This window comes from Choloepus didactylus, chromosome 6 (assembly GCF_015220235.1).
Source record: "Choloepus didactylus isolate mChoDid1 chromosome 6, mChoDid1.pri, whole genome shotgun sequence".
NCBI lineage: Eukaryota > Metazoa > Chordata > Mammalia > Pilosa > Megalonychidae > Choloepus > Choloepus didactylus.
The window spans coordinates 84,027,759-84,040,851 of NC_051312.1; the positions used below are offsets into that span (position 1 = coordinate 84,027,759).

General features: G+C 38.7%; 1 protein-coding gene across 1 annotated transcript; it reads left to right on the forward strand.

The window, feature by feature from the left end:
* The first annotated feature begins 9,786 nt into the window (after positions 1-9,786).
* Positions 9,787-10,947, forward strand: LOC119537628 (olfactory receptor 51I2-like). Its single transcript, XM_037840161.1, has one exon. The coding sequence runs from the start codon at positions 9,787-9,789 to the stop codon at positions 10,747-10,749; it is 963 nt and encodes a 320-aa protein (XP_037696089.1). The 3' UTR covers positions 10,750-10,947.
* Positions 10,948-13,093: the final 2,146 nt, after the last annotated feature.

A 13,093-nucleotide genomic window follows, 5' to 3' on the forward strand; every position in this document is an offset into this window, starting at 1 on the left:
TCAAACTAATCACTTCCCCTTCTGGAGCATGGGAACCAGGTTAACACCTGCCCTTCCAAGTTGGCAGGAAGGTTCAGTCAAAGCACAGGATTATTTGCCTTCAAAACTTTCATGACTCTGCTGGATGGAAAAGGAATATTGTAAAGTCAAGTCGAGCTATCTTTGCTGACACAAGTTCCACACTGAGGAGAGAGGTGAGCTGCTGTTAAAGAGATGCCTATTCTATTCCATACTCATCTTTTCCCAAGAAGAGAATCTGTGTACCCTTTGAGTAGCCCCAGAGGGAACCTTGGGAGGACATGCACCAAAATTATGGGTGGTGAGAGCCCTGAGATGGGATCTGGGAGATTTGAGCTATAGTTTCTCTTCTGCCACTAGGTGGGTGACCTTTCCTAATCATGTAATTTCTTTAGACTAACTCTATAAAACAAAGTGATTGAATTAGATAATCTCTAAATCCCACTCCTTTTCTAAATTTCATGTGCTCTGAACACCATTAAGAAATCACAAACAATTCCAACAGCCCTGCCATGTTGAAACCCATGGAGGTCTTTCAGGAAATGCCCTCTGACTCAAGTGAGAAAGCAGCCCCCTTTTCTGTGGCCACACCTACTGTTTGCCCAAATTTGATATTTCTCAGATTGATCTCCTACCTCCTGATTCTCCCATGATGGTTCTTTCCAAATATCTAACCTCCTTCAAAGATTGGGGAATTGCCACTGCAGGAGATAGTCACAGTCTCATTGAAAGGAAACATAGTCCAACAGAACAGCCAGTTCTGCAACCTGTCAAGTCCATTCCCCTCTGTGAGCCTCACTGCCCTCATCTGTTTATTAGGGATGACAGTGGTATCTAACCCTCAGTATTGTTGTGAGATTTACGTGCAAGAATCCATATACGATGTTTAGCACAGTGTTTAACACACATAGTAAGCACTACAAAATGATAGTTATTTTTATTACCATGGGAGGGAAATAATTTCTACCTTACAGGGATTAGAATGTACTTTTCTGCCTATGACAAGATACACAGATTTACTTGAAGCACCATCTAGCCACATTAACTTGGGAGCTTGGAGTTTAAGAACTAAGCTTTTTCTCTCTTTCTCCCTCTCTAACCCCAGAATCAGGACTAAGGTTGGGGTACTGATGGGTAAGACAAGGTAGATGAGATGGAAGTGAAAATAGTGAACATGCACTGAATAAGGAAGGATAACAGAAAGGCCACAGTTTCCCAAGTTACCTCAGGAAAATATGGTTGCATTCTAGAAGGTGGCAAAATACAAGGGCATTGTTGCCACTGTCTATTCCTCATTCACACAAGCCAGGGTCCTGGGAGAGTGTTTGACTTTCTGTTCCCATTGATCTGGAAGGGCTTCCTGGAGGAGGTCTTCTGGGAGTTTGGGGAGCTGAAGCAGCTCAGACGGGTAGTCCCAGGCAGCCCCTGCTGTGAGGGACCTCAGAAACTGTGAGACTCAGGCAAATGCTCACAGTAGTGAGAGAATCTTTCCCAGTGAAACAGAGTCTCCAGGGACTGAGGACCATAAAAACACTGCCCTGTTCCCAGCCATGTTTATGTTGGCCTGGTCAGTGCAGGGCACCAATTTAGGTAGCCAATTTCCTTTGAGAACCAAAGTGTCTGAGACTGCCCAGTGAGTGAGACAGCCTCTTCATCCCTCTGGTATTTTCATCTGGCCCTCATCTCTGAGCAGCACATCAGTTACCCCAGGTTAGATTGATAAAATAGAAAGGCAGAACATAATTAAACTAAGGGTTTCTGGGAATACAGACTTCCCCAGACTTATTATTAGAAGTGAAGATTTACAATCAATGCGTATTTATGACCAGACATTACCAGCACCACATATTTGGGATTCTTTCCAGCAAAATCACCCCCAATTCTCACAGCTGGTGCCCAAGTTCATGCCTGATGCCCATTTCTTTAATATTATTCGATATTAAACATCCAAGAATCATTTACAATTTTCCAGGCTTTGTATAAGGTGGAGATTAAAAAATAAACAATCATGCACATATAGTATCAGATATAAAATCAAATTGATAAATATAAGGCCTTCAGTGCCCCAGAGGGGGATTTAGAAGGTAGAGTGGTCATACAGAAGATGGACAGAACAGCTTTTCTGTGGGGATTAGGAAACGTTTCACAAATAGGTGATATTTAAACTGAGGCAGGGGTCAGGGGAGAGGGAAGTGAAAGTAAATAGAAAAGCAAAGGTAGTAAATGGGATATGGAAGCATGAAACAATGAAATGATTTCTGATACTGTGAGAAGCTTTTATTGCCAGAACATAGTCTGGATCTTCTGCTGGGATCTCCTGAGATAGAGTGTATTCTCCAACCACAATGAAGCCAGAGAAAATCTCAAACAGTTCAAAGTTAAACAAAACAATGCTAAATAATCCATAGGCCACAGAGGAACTCTCAAGGGAAATAAAAATACTTTGAAATGAGTGAAAAATGAAAATACAATGCATTGAAATTTGTGCAGTACAGATAAAGCGTTGATAGGGAAATTTATGGCTTAAAATGCATACATTTGCTAAGAAAAGTCTCAAAACAATAATGAAGCTCCCACCTCAAGAACCTAGAAAAAGAACCCAAAGCAAACAGAATGAAGGAAATAATAAAATAATAAAAGTAATAGCACAAATCAATGAACTAGAAATAGAAAAAAATCATTGAAACAAAGATCTGGTTCTTTGAAAAACTTAATAAAATTAACAAATGTCTAACAAGACTAACAAAAAGTAAAAGAGAGAACACACAAATTACCAATATCAGGAATAAAATAGGGACTATCATTACAGACCCAGCAGACATCAGAAGAATAATAACAGAATGCTACAAAAACTCTGCACACATAAATAGGACAACTCATGCAAAATGAACCACTTCCTAGAAAAACACAAACTACCACAACTCACCCAATACGAAGATTATTTCAATAAATAATTTTTAAGGAAATTGAATTTATAATTTACAAAATCCTAAAACATAAATCTCCTGGCCTAGATGGTTTCACTGGAAAATTCTACCAAATATTTAAAGAATTAATTATACACATTCTCCTCCAGGAAATAAAGACAGGTAATACTTCCCAACTCATTTTGCAAAATCATGCAAAGGTTTCCAAGAAAAATAACAATATTAGCAAATAGAAATAATTCAGTAATATATAAAAGGAATTTTATACCATGACCAAGTGGGGTTTATTCTAGAGAGGTAAGGCTAGTTCAATATTGGAAAATCAATCAATGTAGCCCTCCATATTAATGGGCTAAAAAAAGAAAAATGACATGATCATACCAATCGATGAAGAAAACACATTTGACAAAATTCAACATTCATTCATGATAAAAAAAAAAAAAAACAGAAAATTAGGAATTTAGGGAATTTCTTAAATTATCAGGTAAAGAGCATCCACAAAAACATCTACAGCTAATTATAATAATCTTAATGGTGAGTGACTGAATACTTCTCCCCTAAGATTGGGAACAAGGCAAAGATGTCCATTGTCACCACTCATTCAACATAGTTCATAGCCTGTGCAACAAGGCAAGAAAGGGAAATAAACAGTATACAGATCGCAAAGGAAGAAATAAAAATATCCCTATTTGCAAAGAATTTCTCTACTTACAAAGGACTTGAATATCTACATAGAAATACTCACAGAATCTGCTATACACACACAAACAGAAACCTCCTAGGACTGATAAATAAGTAAAACAAAATTGCAGGATACAAAATAAAATATACAAAATCAATTGCATTTTTATATACTAACAATGGCCAAGTGTACAATGGCATTAAAAACACAAAACCAGTTAAAATCACTCAAAAAAAAATTAAACACTTCAGTATAAATCTAACAAAACACATATAGGGCTTGCATACTGAAAACTATGAAATTTTCATGAAAGAAATCAAAGAACACCAGAACAAATGGAGAGACATACAGGGTTCATGAATTAGAAGACTCAACTTAGTAAAGATACCAATTCCCCCCAAAATGATATACAAGTTTAATGTGATTCCTATCAAAATCCTAGCAAGATATTCTGTAGACATAGATGGGATTATTCTAAAATTTATATGGAATGGAAAAAAATAACACTAGCTAAAACAATTTTTGAAAATGAAGAATAAAGCGGGAAGAATCAATCTACCCAATTTCAACACTTATTATATACCCACAGTCATCAAGATTATGTGGCATTGGTGAAGGAATAGTCACATAGATCAATGAAACAGAAGAGAGAACCCAGAAAGAGACACAATAAATATGCCAAATAGATTTTTGACAAAGGAATAAAAGCAGTGAATGGAGGAAAGATAATCTTTTCAACATATGGTGCTGGAACAACTAGATATTTATAGGCACAAATGGAACGCACACTTTATACAAAAATTAACTCAAAATGGATCACTAACTTAAATGTAAATTTCAAAACTATAAAACTTAAAGAAAAAGCAGGAGGAAATCTTCAGGATCTAGGACTAAGCAAAGAGTTTTTAGATTTGACATCAAAAGCATGATCCATAAAAGGGAAAAAATGAAAAACTGGATCTGATTACAATTAAAAACTGTTGCTCTGTGAAAGACCCTATTAAGAGGATGATAAGGCAACCTACAGAGTAGGAGGAAATATTCACAAACTTTATATCCATAAAAGGACTAATACCTAGAATATATAAAGAACTCTCAAAACTCATCCAGAAAAAAATCTAACAATCCAATTAGAAAATGAGCAAAAGACATGAAGAGACATTTGTCTGAAAAAGATATACAGATGGCAAATAAGCACATGGAAAGATGTTCACCTGTATTAGCCATTAGGAAATGCAAATTAAAATGAGAATGAGATATCATTACATACCAATCAAAATGACTAAAATTAAAAGTAGTGACAACAACAAAAGCTAATAAGAAAATGGAGAAGTGATCATTCATGCATTGCTAGTAGAAATATAAATGGTATAGCCACTCTGGAAAACAATGTGGTGGTTTCTAAAAAAAATTAAACACGCAACTACCATAGGGCTGACCATTTACATCTCTGGGCTTTCTCCCAGAGAAATGAAGAGTGATGTTCACACAAAAACAAGAAACTAGTACACGAACATTTATAGCAACTTTATTCATAATAGCCCAAAACAGAAACAACCCAGATGTCCTTCAACAGTTGAATGATTAAACAGAATGTGGTATATCCATGCTACATGATATTACTCTGCAATAAAAACGAACATGCTATCAACACATGCAACAACCTGGACTTTGCTAAATTTTAAAAAGCCAATTTCAGAAGAGATTGCATACTGTAACACTCCATTAAGATGATATTCTTGAAATAACAAAATTATAGAGGTGGTGGACGGGGATTAAAAAGGGGATGGGGTGGGGAAGAAGTGGGTGTGACTATAACAGGGAAACAGGATGGATCCTTGTGGGAATGGAAATATTCTGTATCTTGACTGTGTAAATGTCAACATCCTGGTTATGGCATTGTACTATAGGTTTGTGAAAATTGGGGGCAACTGGGTAAGAACACAGGGAATTTCTCTGCATCGTCTCTTAAAACTGCAAGTTAATCTACAACTATCTGAAAATAAAAAATCTTAATGAAAAAAATCTTAAAGATTCTTAGGAGTTTTTTGTGTTTTTTGTTTTGTTTTGTTTTTTGTTTGTTTTGTTGTTTGTTTTTTGTTTTTATTTTGTTTTGTTTGCTGTAAATGATAGGCAGCCAACAAAGAATTCTTTAGAAGGATGGAGAGGAGGTTGACAAGAAGCAACTTGTGTTCTAGAATGCTCTCTCCAGCACGGCATAGGTGTGGGAGTGGCAGTGGGCAAGACAGCAGATGGATGGGCAGGGAGCTTAGAGAAGGCCCACTCAGTAGCCTTCATTTTCTGGGTGAAAATCAAGTTAGCTATTGATTGTAGACAAAGAAGAAGTTTGGATAAAGAGCTTGAGAAGAATGATGACAGTTTAAAAACTGAAAGGAAAGAATTTTGATGTGGTACTAGTGTTCAGCTCAGGTTAAATGCTATGATTTCTTTTGACATAAATTTTCAAGTCTGTGTGATTTTTCTCAACATTTACTTATCACCACAGAAGGAGGAAGGTGGGTAGCCAGATAGACTGGTCCCAGTTCAGACTGGGGAAGTATAGCCAAAATAAAGAGAAGAGTTAAATGTGTCCATAGACAGTAGTTCCAGGTGAATGACCATAGGGCAACCTTTAGGTTTAGGAAGGAGCTGAGCACAGAGCACCTATGGAGTGGAAGTGAGAAAGGAGAGAGTACAAGAATTTGAACCCAGGTCTGACTGGCTCTGTAGTCCATGTTCTTTCCACTATCCAAGCTCCTTCCTTTGCACCTGCTTGATTCAGCACATCAGTCCCAGGCTAGGAGTGTGGCAGATTCTGCCCATCTGTGCTTCAAGCCCAAAGTCCTGGGATCTGTTCTAGAATGAGAGCTAAGAGCAGGATCTGTGGGCCTTTCAGAAGTCTGCTCCCTCTCTATCTCCTCTGGGAAACCTCTAACCCCCCAGTCTGGGTTTAGGCCACCACTTCTAGGTTCCCATCCACCTCACTCCATATCCCCACCCTCTGCCAAGCTCCTACAGGACTCACTCTGTATCCTTGCCAAGAGAAGTCTTCAGGAATATTATCCTGGAAGAATCCCAAAACACGGATAACTGTTGAAGCTGACAGACTCTGAAGATAGTCATAGAAACTTGATGAGGATATTGTAAAATGTATGATTCTGTTATTCCTTTTCCCCTTATTGCGAAGGTCCTCCAACCTGTTGTCTGTTCCTGATCTCCAAGACTGCCCAGCTTTCCCATTCCTCAAGGACCTGTGTGGAGTGACTCCTCGGGGGCCAAGCCTAGAGCTTCCCTGGAGATAGGCAATGCTACTGAGGCACCGTCTGCAGTGAGATAAATCTCCATCCCTCTGCTGCAGAGACATCCTGGGCTCCTTCAGGATGTGTAGCCACAAGGCAGCCTGGGACAAGAGCCAGGGTGAGTAACTTGTGGCCCCATCTCCATTTCCCAGAGTGTTAAGAGCCCAGAAATCTTGAGCTCAAAGATTTCATCCTCTGCTCAGATAGAGATATCAGTGGAATGGAGCTAGACGTAACACAGAAATAGATGGAATAAAGAGTCTGGGGCAATCAGAAACAGAAGCCCCATCCCTTAGCTGAACAAGAGAGGCTGAAGGAAGCTGCCTCCTCTCCTACACTTTCAAGAGAAGGAGTCAGTGAGAGGGTCTCTCAAGTTCTCTCCCCATCTGGCATTCCGAGGTGGTCTGAGCACTCGTTCGGCCACTCAGCAGTTCTGATCTGTACTGGCATTTCTGCGAAGGATTTCCTTTTCACACTTTTCTGGCTGGGAGATCCCCACAGTGGCCATCGGTTGGTACAGAATAAAGCTGATTACCAGGAATCTGTGAACCAAGTGGGCAAAGAGAGCTGGGTGGTCTCAATTTTCCTCAGTCTCCTTGTTTTTGGTACTGTCCATCTTTCACTTCTGCCTGGCATCCCTGGGTCCAGAGCCTTGCTAGTTGAACTTCTCCAGAAAATAATCTATCTTTATAAAAGTGGAAGGTACAGCTAGGAGAGGTGATCTTATAGCTGCTCATTATAAAATCATCCCGTGTTGAATTCCACTCTTAATTCTCGTATTTATCAACTCTAACTCCTTAGTTCTTCTGAAGTAGATTTGTGCCAGAACCCTCTTTCTGCAGTAACTTAATCTTCCATTTCTGCCAAATTACCACTTTTTTCTCATTTTAATCCATCAGCCCTAATATTGTTTGCACCCTTCATATCCCATCCTGTTATCCTGTTCTTCTGTCTCAGTTAATAACATAAAACTTAGTTTTAAGTTAAAACACATCTAAAAACTTAGATGTTTTTACTATCATTTTACACTATCTCTCTAGTGTAGACAAAGATTCATGTGCAATACACCATGTTCAACTAGAAAATTCTTCCTGTTAAATTTTGTAACTTGTTATAGAGGAAAACTATGGATTTGCTAATCTGTTATTATGGAAAAAAACATCAAAAGTCCTCAAAAGTAGAGGATACAAGGAATCTCTAGACATCTGCATCCAGCTTCCATCATTATCTGCTCCTAGTCACTTTTGCATCTGTAGCCACATACACTTCCTGTCACAAGTGTTTCCCACCAACCCCTGATTAATTTTGAAGTCAGTCTAGGCCATTGTGCCATTCTATATTTTAGAAATATTTTAAAAGATATGAAAACACAGCCACAATATTGTAATCACACACACTCAAATATTATCATCAAAAATTCAAGCAGTATTCAAGTTTTCCAGTATTCCATAAAAGTATTTTTGTCCATTAGCTAGTTCACTTTTTACAGTTGGTTTGCTCAAAACAAGATCTTAACAAGGTTCACACAATGCATTTGGTTGATATGAGACAAGTCTCTTTTAATCTATAACTTCTCTCTCCACCTCTATTTCTTTGCAGTTTATTTGTTGAAGAAACTGGAATTTTGTCTTGTCAAGTTTTCCTCAATCTGGATTTTTCCAATGGCATCACAATATAAGAACAACACCTAAGCATATATCTAGATTTGCTTATTCATTATTGTTTATTCACTGAAAAATGATGTAAAGATTCAGTTAATTTTTTTATTTTTGAAGATAACTACTATTTTATTATATGTTTGGATATTTTCTGTTTTTCTTTTTTTATTTTACTGATCTTTTGGAATGCTTATGTTTAGAATTCCATTATTTATTCAGCATATGTATTATACACTCTCTAATTACTCCTGTCATTGTATTAATTTAATTTTGTTCGATTATTCTCAATCCTGCTCTCCATATTTCTAAATGTTATAAGCAGTATTGATCTTTCTGTAATAGCATATTTTTAATTTTATAATGGCTTTCATTATTTACCTCATGTTGTTTTGCTTTTATTATTTTCCTCATGCAATTTTGCTTTTCATTTTCTTTCTTTATTATGAATTCATTTTACATCTAATATCACAAATTCTAATTTACTGTTTTGCTTAATTTCCGTAAGTATTTAGATAATATTTTATATAGAATGTTCTCTTTCCTATAATAATTCCTTATCTCAAAGAGTATTTTGCATATCATTAAACTTGTTTTATACCTTTTAACTTTTACAAAATACGTGTGCACAAATTCTATGTTATACTTTCTCTTTTACTCATCCTTGAATGGGGTAAGTTCTAGCAGGGTGTGATATTTGCACAAAAATAGCGTATGTGAGAGAAGGAATGGAGGATGACTGAAAAGACATAGCCAGTGACTTTAATTTACTAAAAATTTTCTTTAAAAATCCCTACCAAATTATGTACAATCCTCTACCCTGTAGGCACATTGCACCCCACCCCCCCATTCCCACCCTTCAAAAAAGTTTGGTCTCTCTAATTTTCACAGTGAGCTGATAATACTGGCTAAAGAAACAAATAAGAAAGCATTGCATTGTACAAGATGGGGAGAGATCACTATTTCACACTAACAAATGATACATTTGCAGTCAGTAAGTTTAGGTTGCAGCCATCCCCTAGTTTCTTTTAGATGTTGTACTTCTAGCTTTCCTTCACTGTCATCATATTTGCTATTGTTCTTGAACCAATGTCACTTAATATCAGAGCTGGTATTTTTCCCAATGACTTTATTTTCTCTCCTTATTTTTCTCTGTCCAGATTGAAGAGGTTACAACCTTCTGAGAACTCCTGTGCCCTCTGAGGATGCCCCCTGCCCAGGCCTATGCCAACATCTCCTTCTTCCAGCCACCTGCTTTCCTGATGATTGGCATCCCAGGGATGGAGGCCCTTCACGGCTGGATCTCCATCCCCTTCTCCTCCATGTACACTGTGGCCCTCACGGGAAACTGCCTGATCCTCCTGGCTGTGAGGAGGATGCCCAGCCTGCACCAGCCCATGTACTACTTCCTGTCCATGCTGGCCCTCACCGACGTGGGCCTCACCTTGTCCACACTGCCCACCACCCTGGCTGTGCTCTGGTTTGACCGCCGGCTTATCGGCTTCAACGCCTGCCTGGTCCAGATGTTCTTCCTGCACTCCTGCTCTGTGGTGGAGTCGTCAGTGCTCCTGGCCATGTCGTTTGACCGCTTTGTGGCCATCTCCAACCCCCTGCGCTACGCTGCTGTCCTCACAAACAACGTCATCATCAGGATTGGGCTGGCCGTGGTGGCTCGTGCTGCCCTGTCCCTCTTCCCAGTGCCCTTTCTGCTTAAACGTCTGAACTTCTGCCCTGACAAGATCCTCCTGTCTCATTCCTTTTGTTTCCATGCAGATGTCATGAAGCAGGCTTGTGCTGACATTACTGTCAACATCATTTATGGACTCTGTGCAGTTCTATCCACAGTGGGTGTAGACTCCCTGCTTATTGTCCTGTCCTATACTGTCATTCTTCATATGGTGATGGGGCTGGCCTCTCCCCGGGAGCGTCTTCGGGCCCTCAACACCTGCGTTTCTCATATCTTAGCTGTGCTGGTTTTCTACATCCCTGTCATAGGTGTGTCCATGATCCACCGTTTTGGGAGGCACCTGCCTCACATTGTACACGCTCTGGTTGCCTATGTGTACCTGGTGGTGCCTCCTGTGCTCAACCCCATCATCTACAGTGTCAAATCCAAGCCCATCAGGGAGGCCATGCTCAGGGTGCTGAAGAGGAAGGGCCACGGCTGATGAAACTAAGGAACAGCCGTAGGATCTGAGAGGGAAATGTTGCCTAACAGTCATATCTTATACCCAACAAGCCCTTATCTAGAGCACTGACCCCATCACCTTGTCAAGAGTATGACAATCTATTGGATACTTTCAGATTGATGGGGAACAACAGTCTCCATTCCTTCATGCCCTCAATGACTTCAGATATTTTGTCCAGTGAAATGTGTACAAGGACCTGTACACAGCACTAGAGATTCTAAAGTGAACTCTTCCCTCCGATGGAGGACAGACACCTGTAAATACATGGCTGAATCTCCATCCCCTTCTCCTGCATGTACCCTGCAGCCTTCAGTAAGTGTACTGAGGTTGTGATAGTTACACACGAAGGGCTATAGGAATCCAGAAGAGGATATACTGACCCTGCCAAGAGGAAATGAAAAATGAATCAGATAGGAAAAAGACTGAAAGGTACGTGGGAGCTTGTCAGGCAGAGAATAAGGAAGGGAAGGGTAGAGTGTATCAGATAAAGGGAAAAGTTTGGGTGAGGGAAACCAGAGATGTAGAAGAATGTGGTATGCTTGAGCAAAGGTAAGTAGGCAGGTGTGGCTCAGCATGAGAGGTGTATATGTGTATTGGAGGGAGATGAGATAAAAATGGAAGGTTGCAACATTGTGGAGCCTTTCAGACCTTATTGAAATGTTTGGTCTTCATTCTATGTTTCAGAGTCACTCATGGGAGTCTACTGCATTATAGAAGTTTGCACAGCCTTAACTGTGTATTAGGTCTTAGAAAGGCAAAAGTAGAGGCAGAGAAAAGGTAGGCAACGAGACCACTTAGGAGGTTTTTGTAATAGCCTAGGAGAAGAGAATGGAGGCTGAAATTCAGTCAGTGTCATCAAGAATGGAGAAAAATAGATGTTTGGTTTTTAAAATTATCTCCACATTTCTTAATCTCTGCCCACTGAAAATGCCCCAAAGCAGTGACATCCACAGCAATGAGCAGAGCTAGCACCCATCTACAGGTTGCTAAGTTCCACTACCCACTATAAGGAACCTGGGATCCTTGAGGAAAATGGCTAATTCCAAGTAGGAAGTAGGGAAAACCTAAAGTGATACAGGAACATCTTGTGCCTGAAAGCAACAAAGAATACAAAGACAATAGAGCCATGAAAAAAGAAAATACACAGAAGCTGATCTGAAGGGGCTAATGCAGACAAAATGTGAGACTATTTGAACATTAAAAATAATTTTGACAGCAATGTTATAACAAATTGATTTTTTTTCTTTTGAACTTCAACATATATACATAATAATGATAACTTTCAAAGTACGATTCAAGTAGTTAGAAAGCAAATGTCAAAGAATGTCATAGCTCACAGTTCCACAACTTCAGCTATTTCCATTATTGTAAAATATATCATACATACAAAAAGGTGTAACCTTTAATGTACAGCTCTACAAGCAGTTATATAGGTAATTTCAAAAATTGTTATGGGTTACAGATCCTCAGTCTCTGTCTTTCCCTATTATACGATATAAGGTATATACAGAAAGGTAAAGACTTTCAAAGCACAATTCAGCAAGTAGCTATAGAACAAATTTCAAAGGATTTTTAGGTTATGGTTCCACCAATGTCATCTACCTCCTTTCAGCTATTCCAATACCCCAGCATCTAAATGTATGTATATGTATATATGTGTGTGTGTGTATATACATATATATATTTAAAGTTTCAGTATTCATAGACTTTTGTTAAATCTTATCTTGTTTGTTGCTACCCCTTCCTCTCACTTAATCTTTCTCCCTCATTGGGGCATCTAGGCAGTGAGCACCCTAACTTGTTCATATTGAAAGGGGATGTCAACAGTATGGGGAAGGGGGCTGCCTCTGATTGTTGATCTTAAAGAGGCTGCTTCCCCTGGGTTTTAGAATTTGTCTGGCATAAGAACACTCTGGTGGATTTAAATTTCTAGAGATAAAACTTCAAAGTGAATCTTCTATAGAATCTCAGGTAGGTATCTAGGTATTTGGGAACTACTTTTAGTAAGGGCATGGCATACTTGATTTTTTCATTATGCGCATGTTGATACTCAGAAAGGAAAAAAGAAAAAAAAAAACAAAAAAGAAGAGAAAACTCTGTCACAGAAGAATGTCATCTAACAAAGATAAAAGAATTGATTTAGAAAATCACCATTTCCCAACTGTTAATGAAAAAAATTGTTTTAGACAAGAGTAATCAACAAATGTTTCAAAGACTTGTAAAACAGAATATTCATGCAACCTACAAAAGATCACCACACAGAGTACTTACTAAAGACAAAAGAGAAGAATGTACCTTTAAAATAAAGAGATTGACAATTATA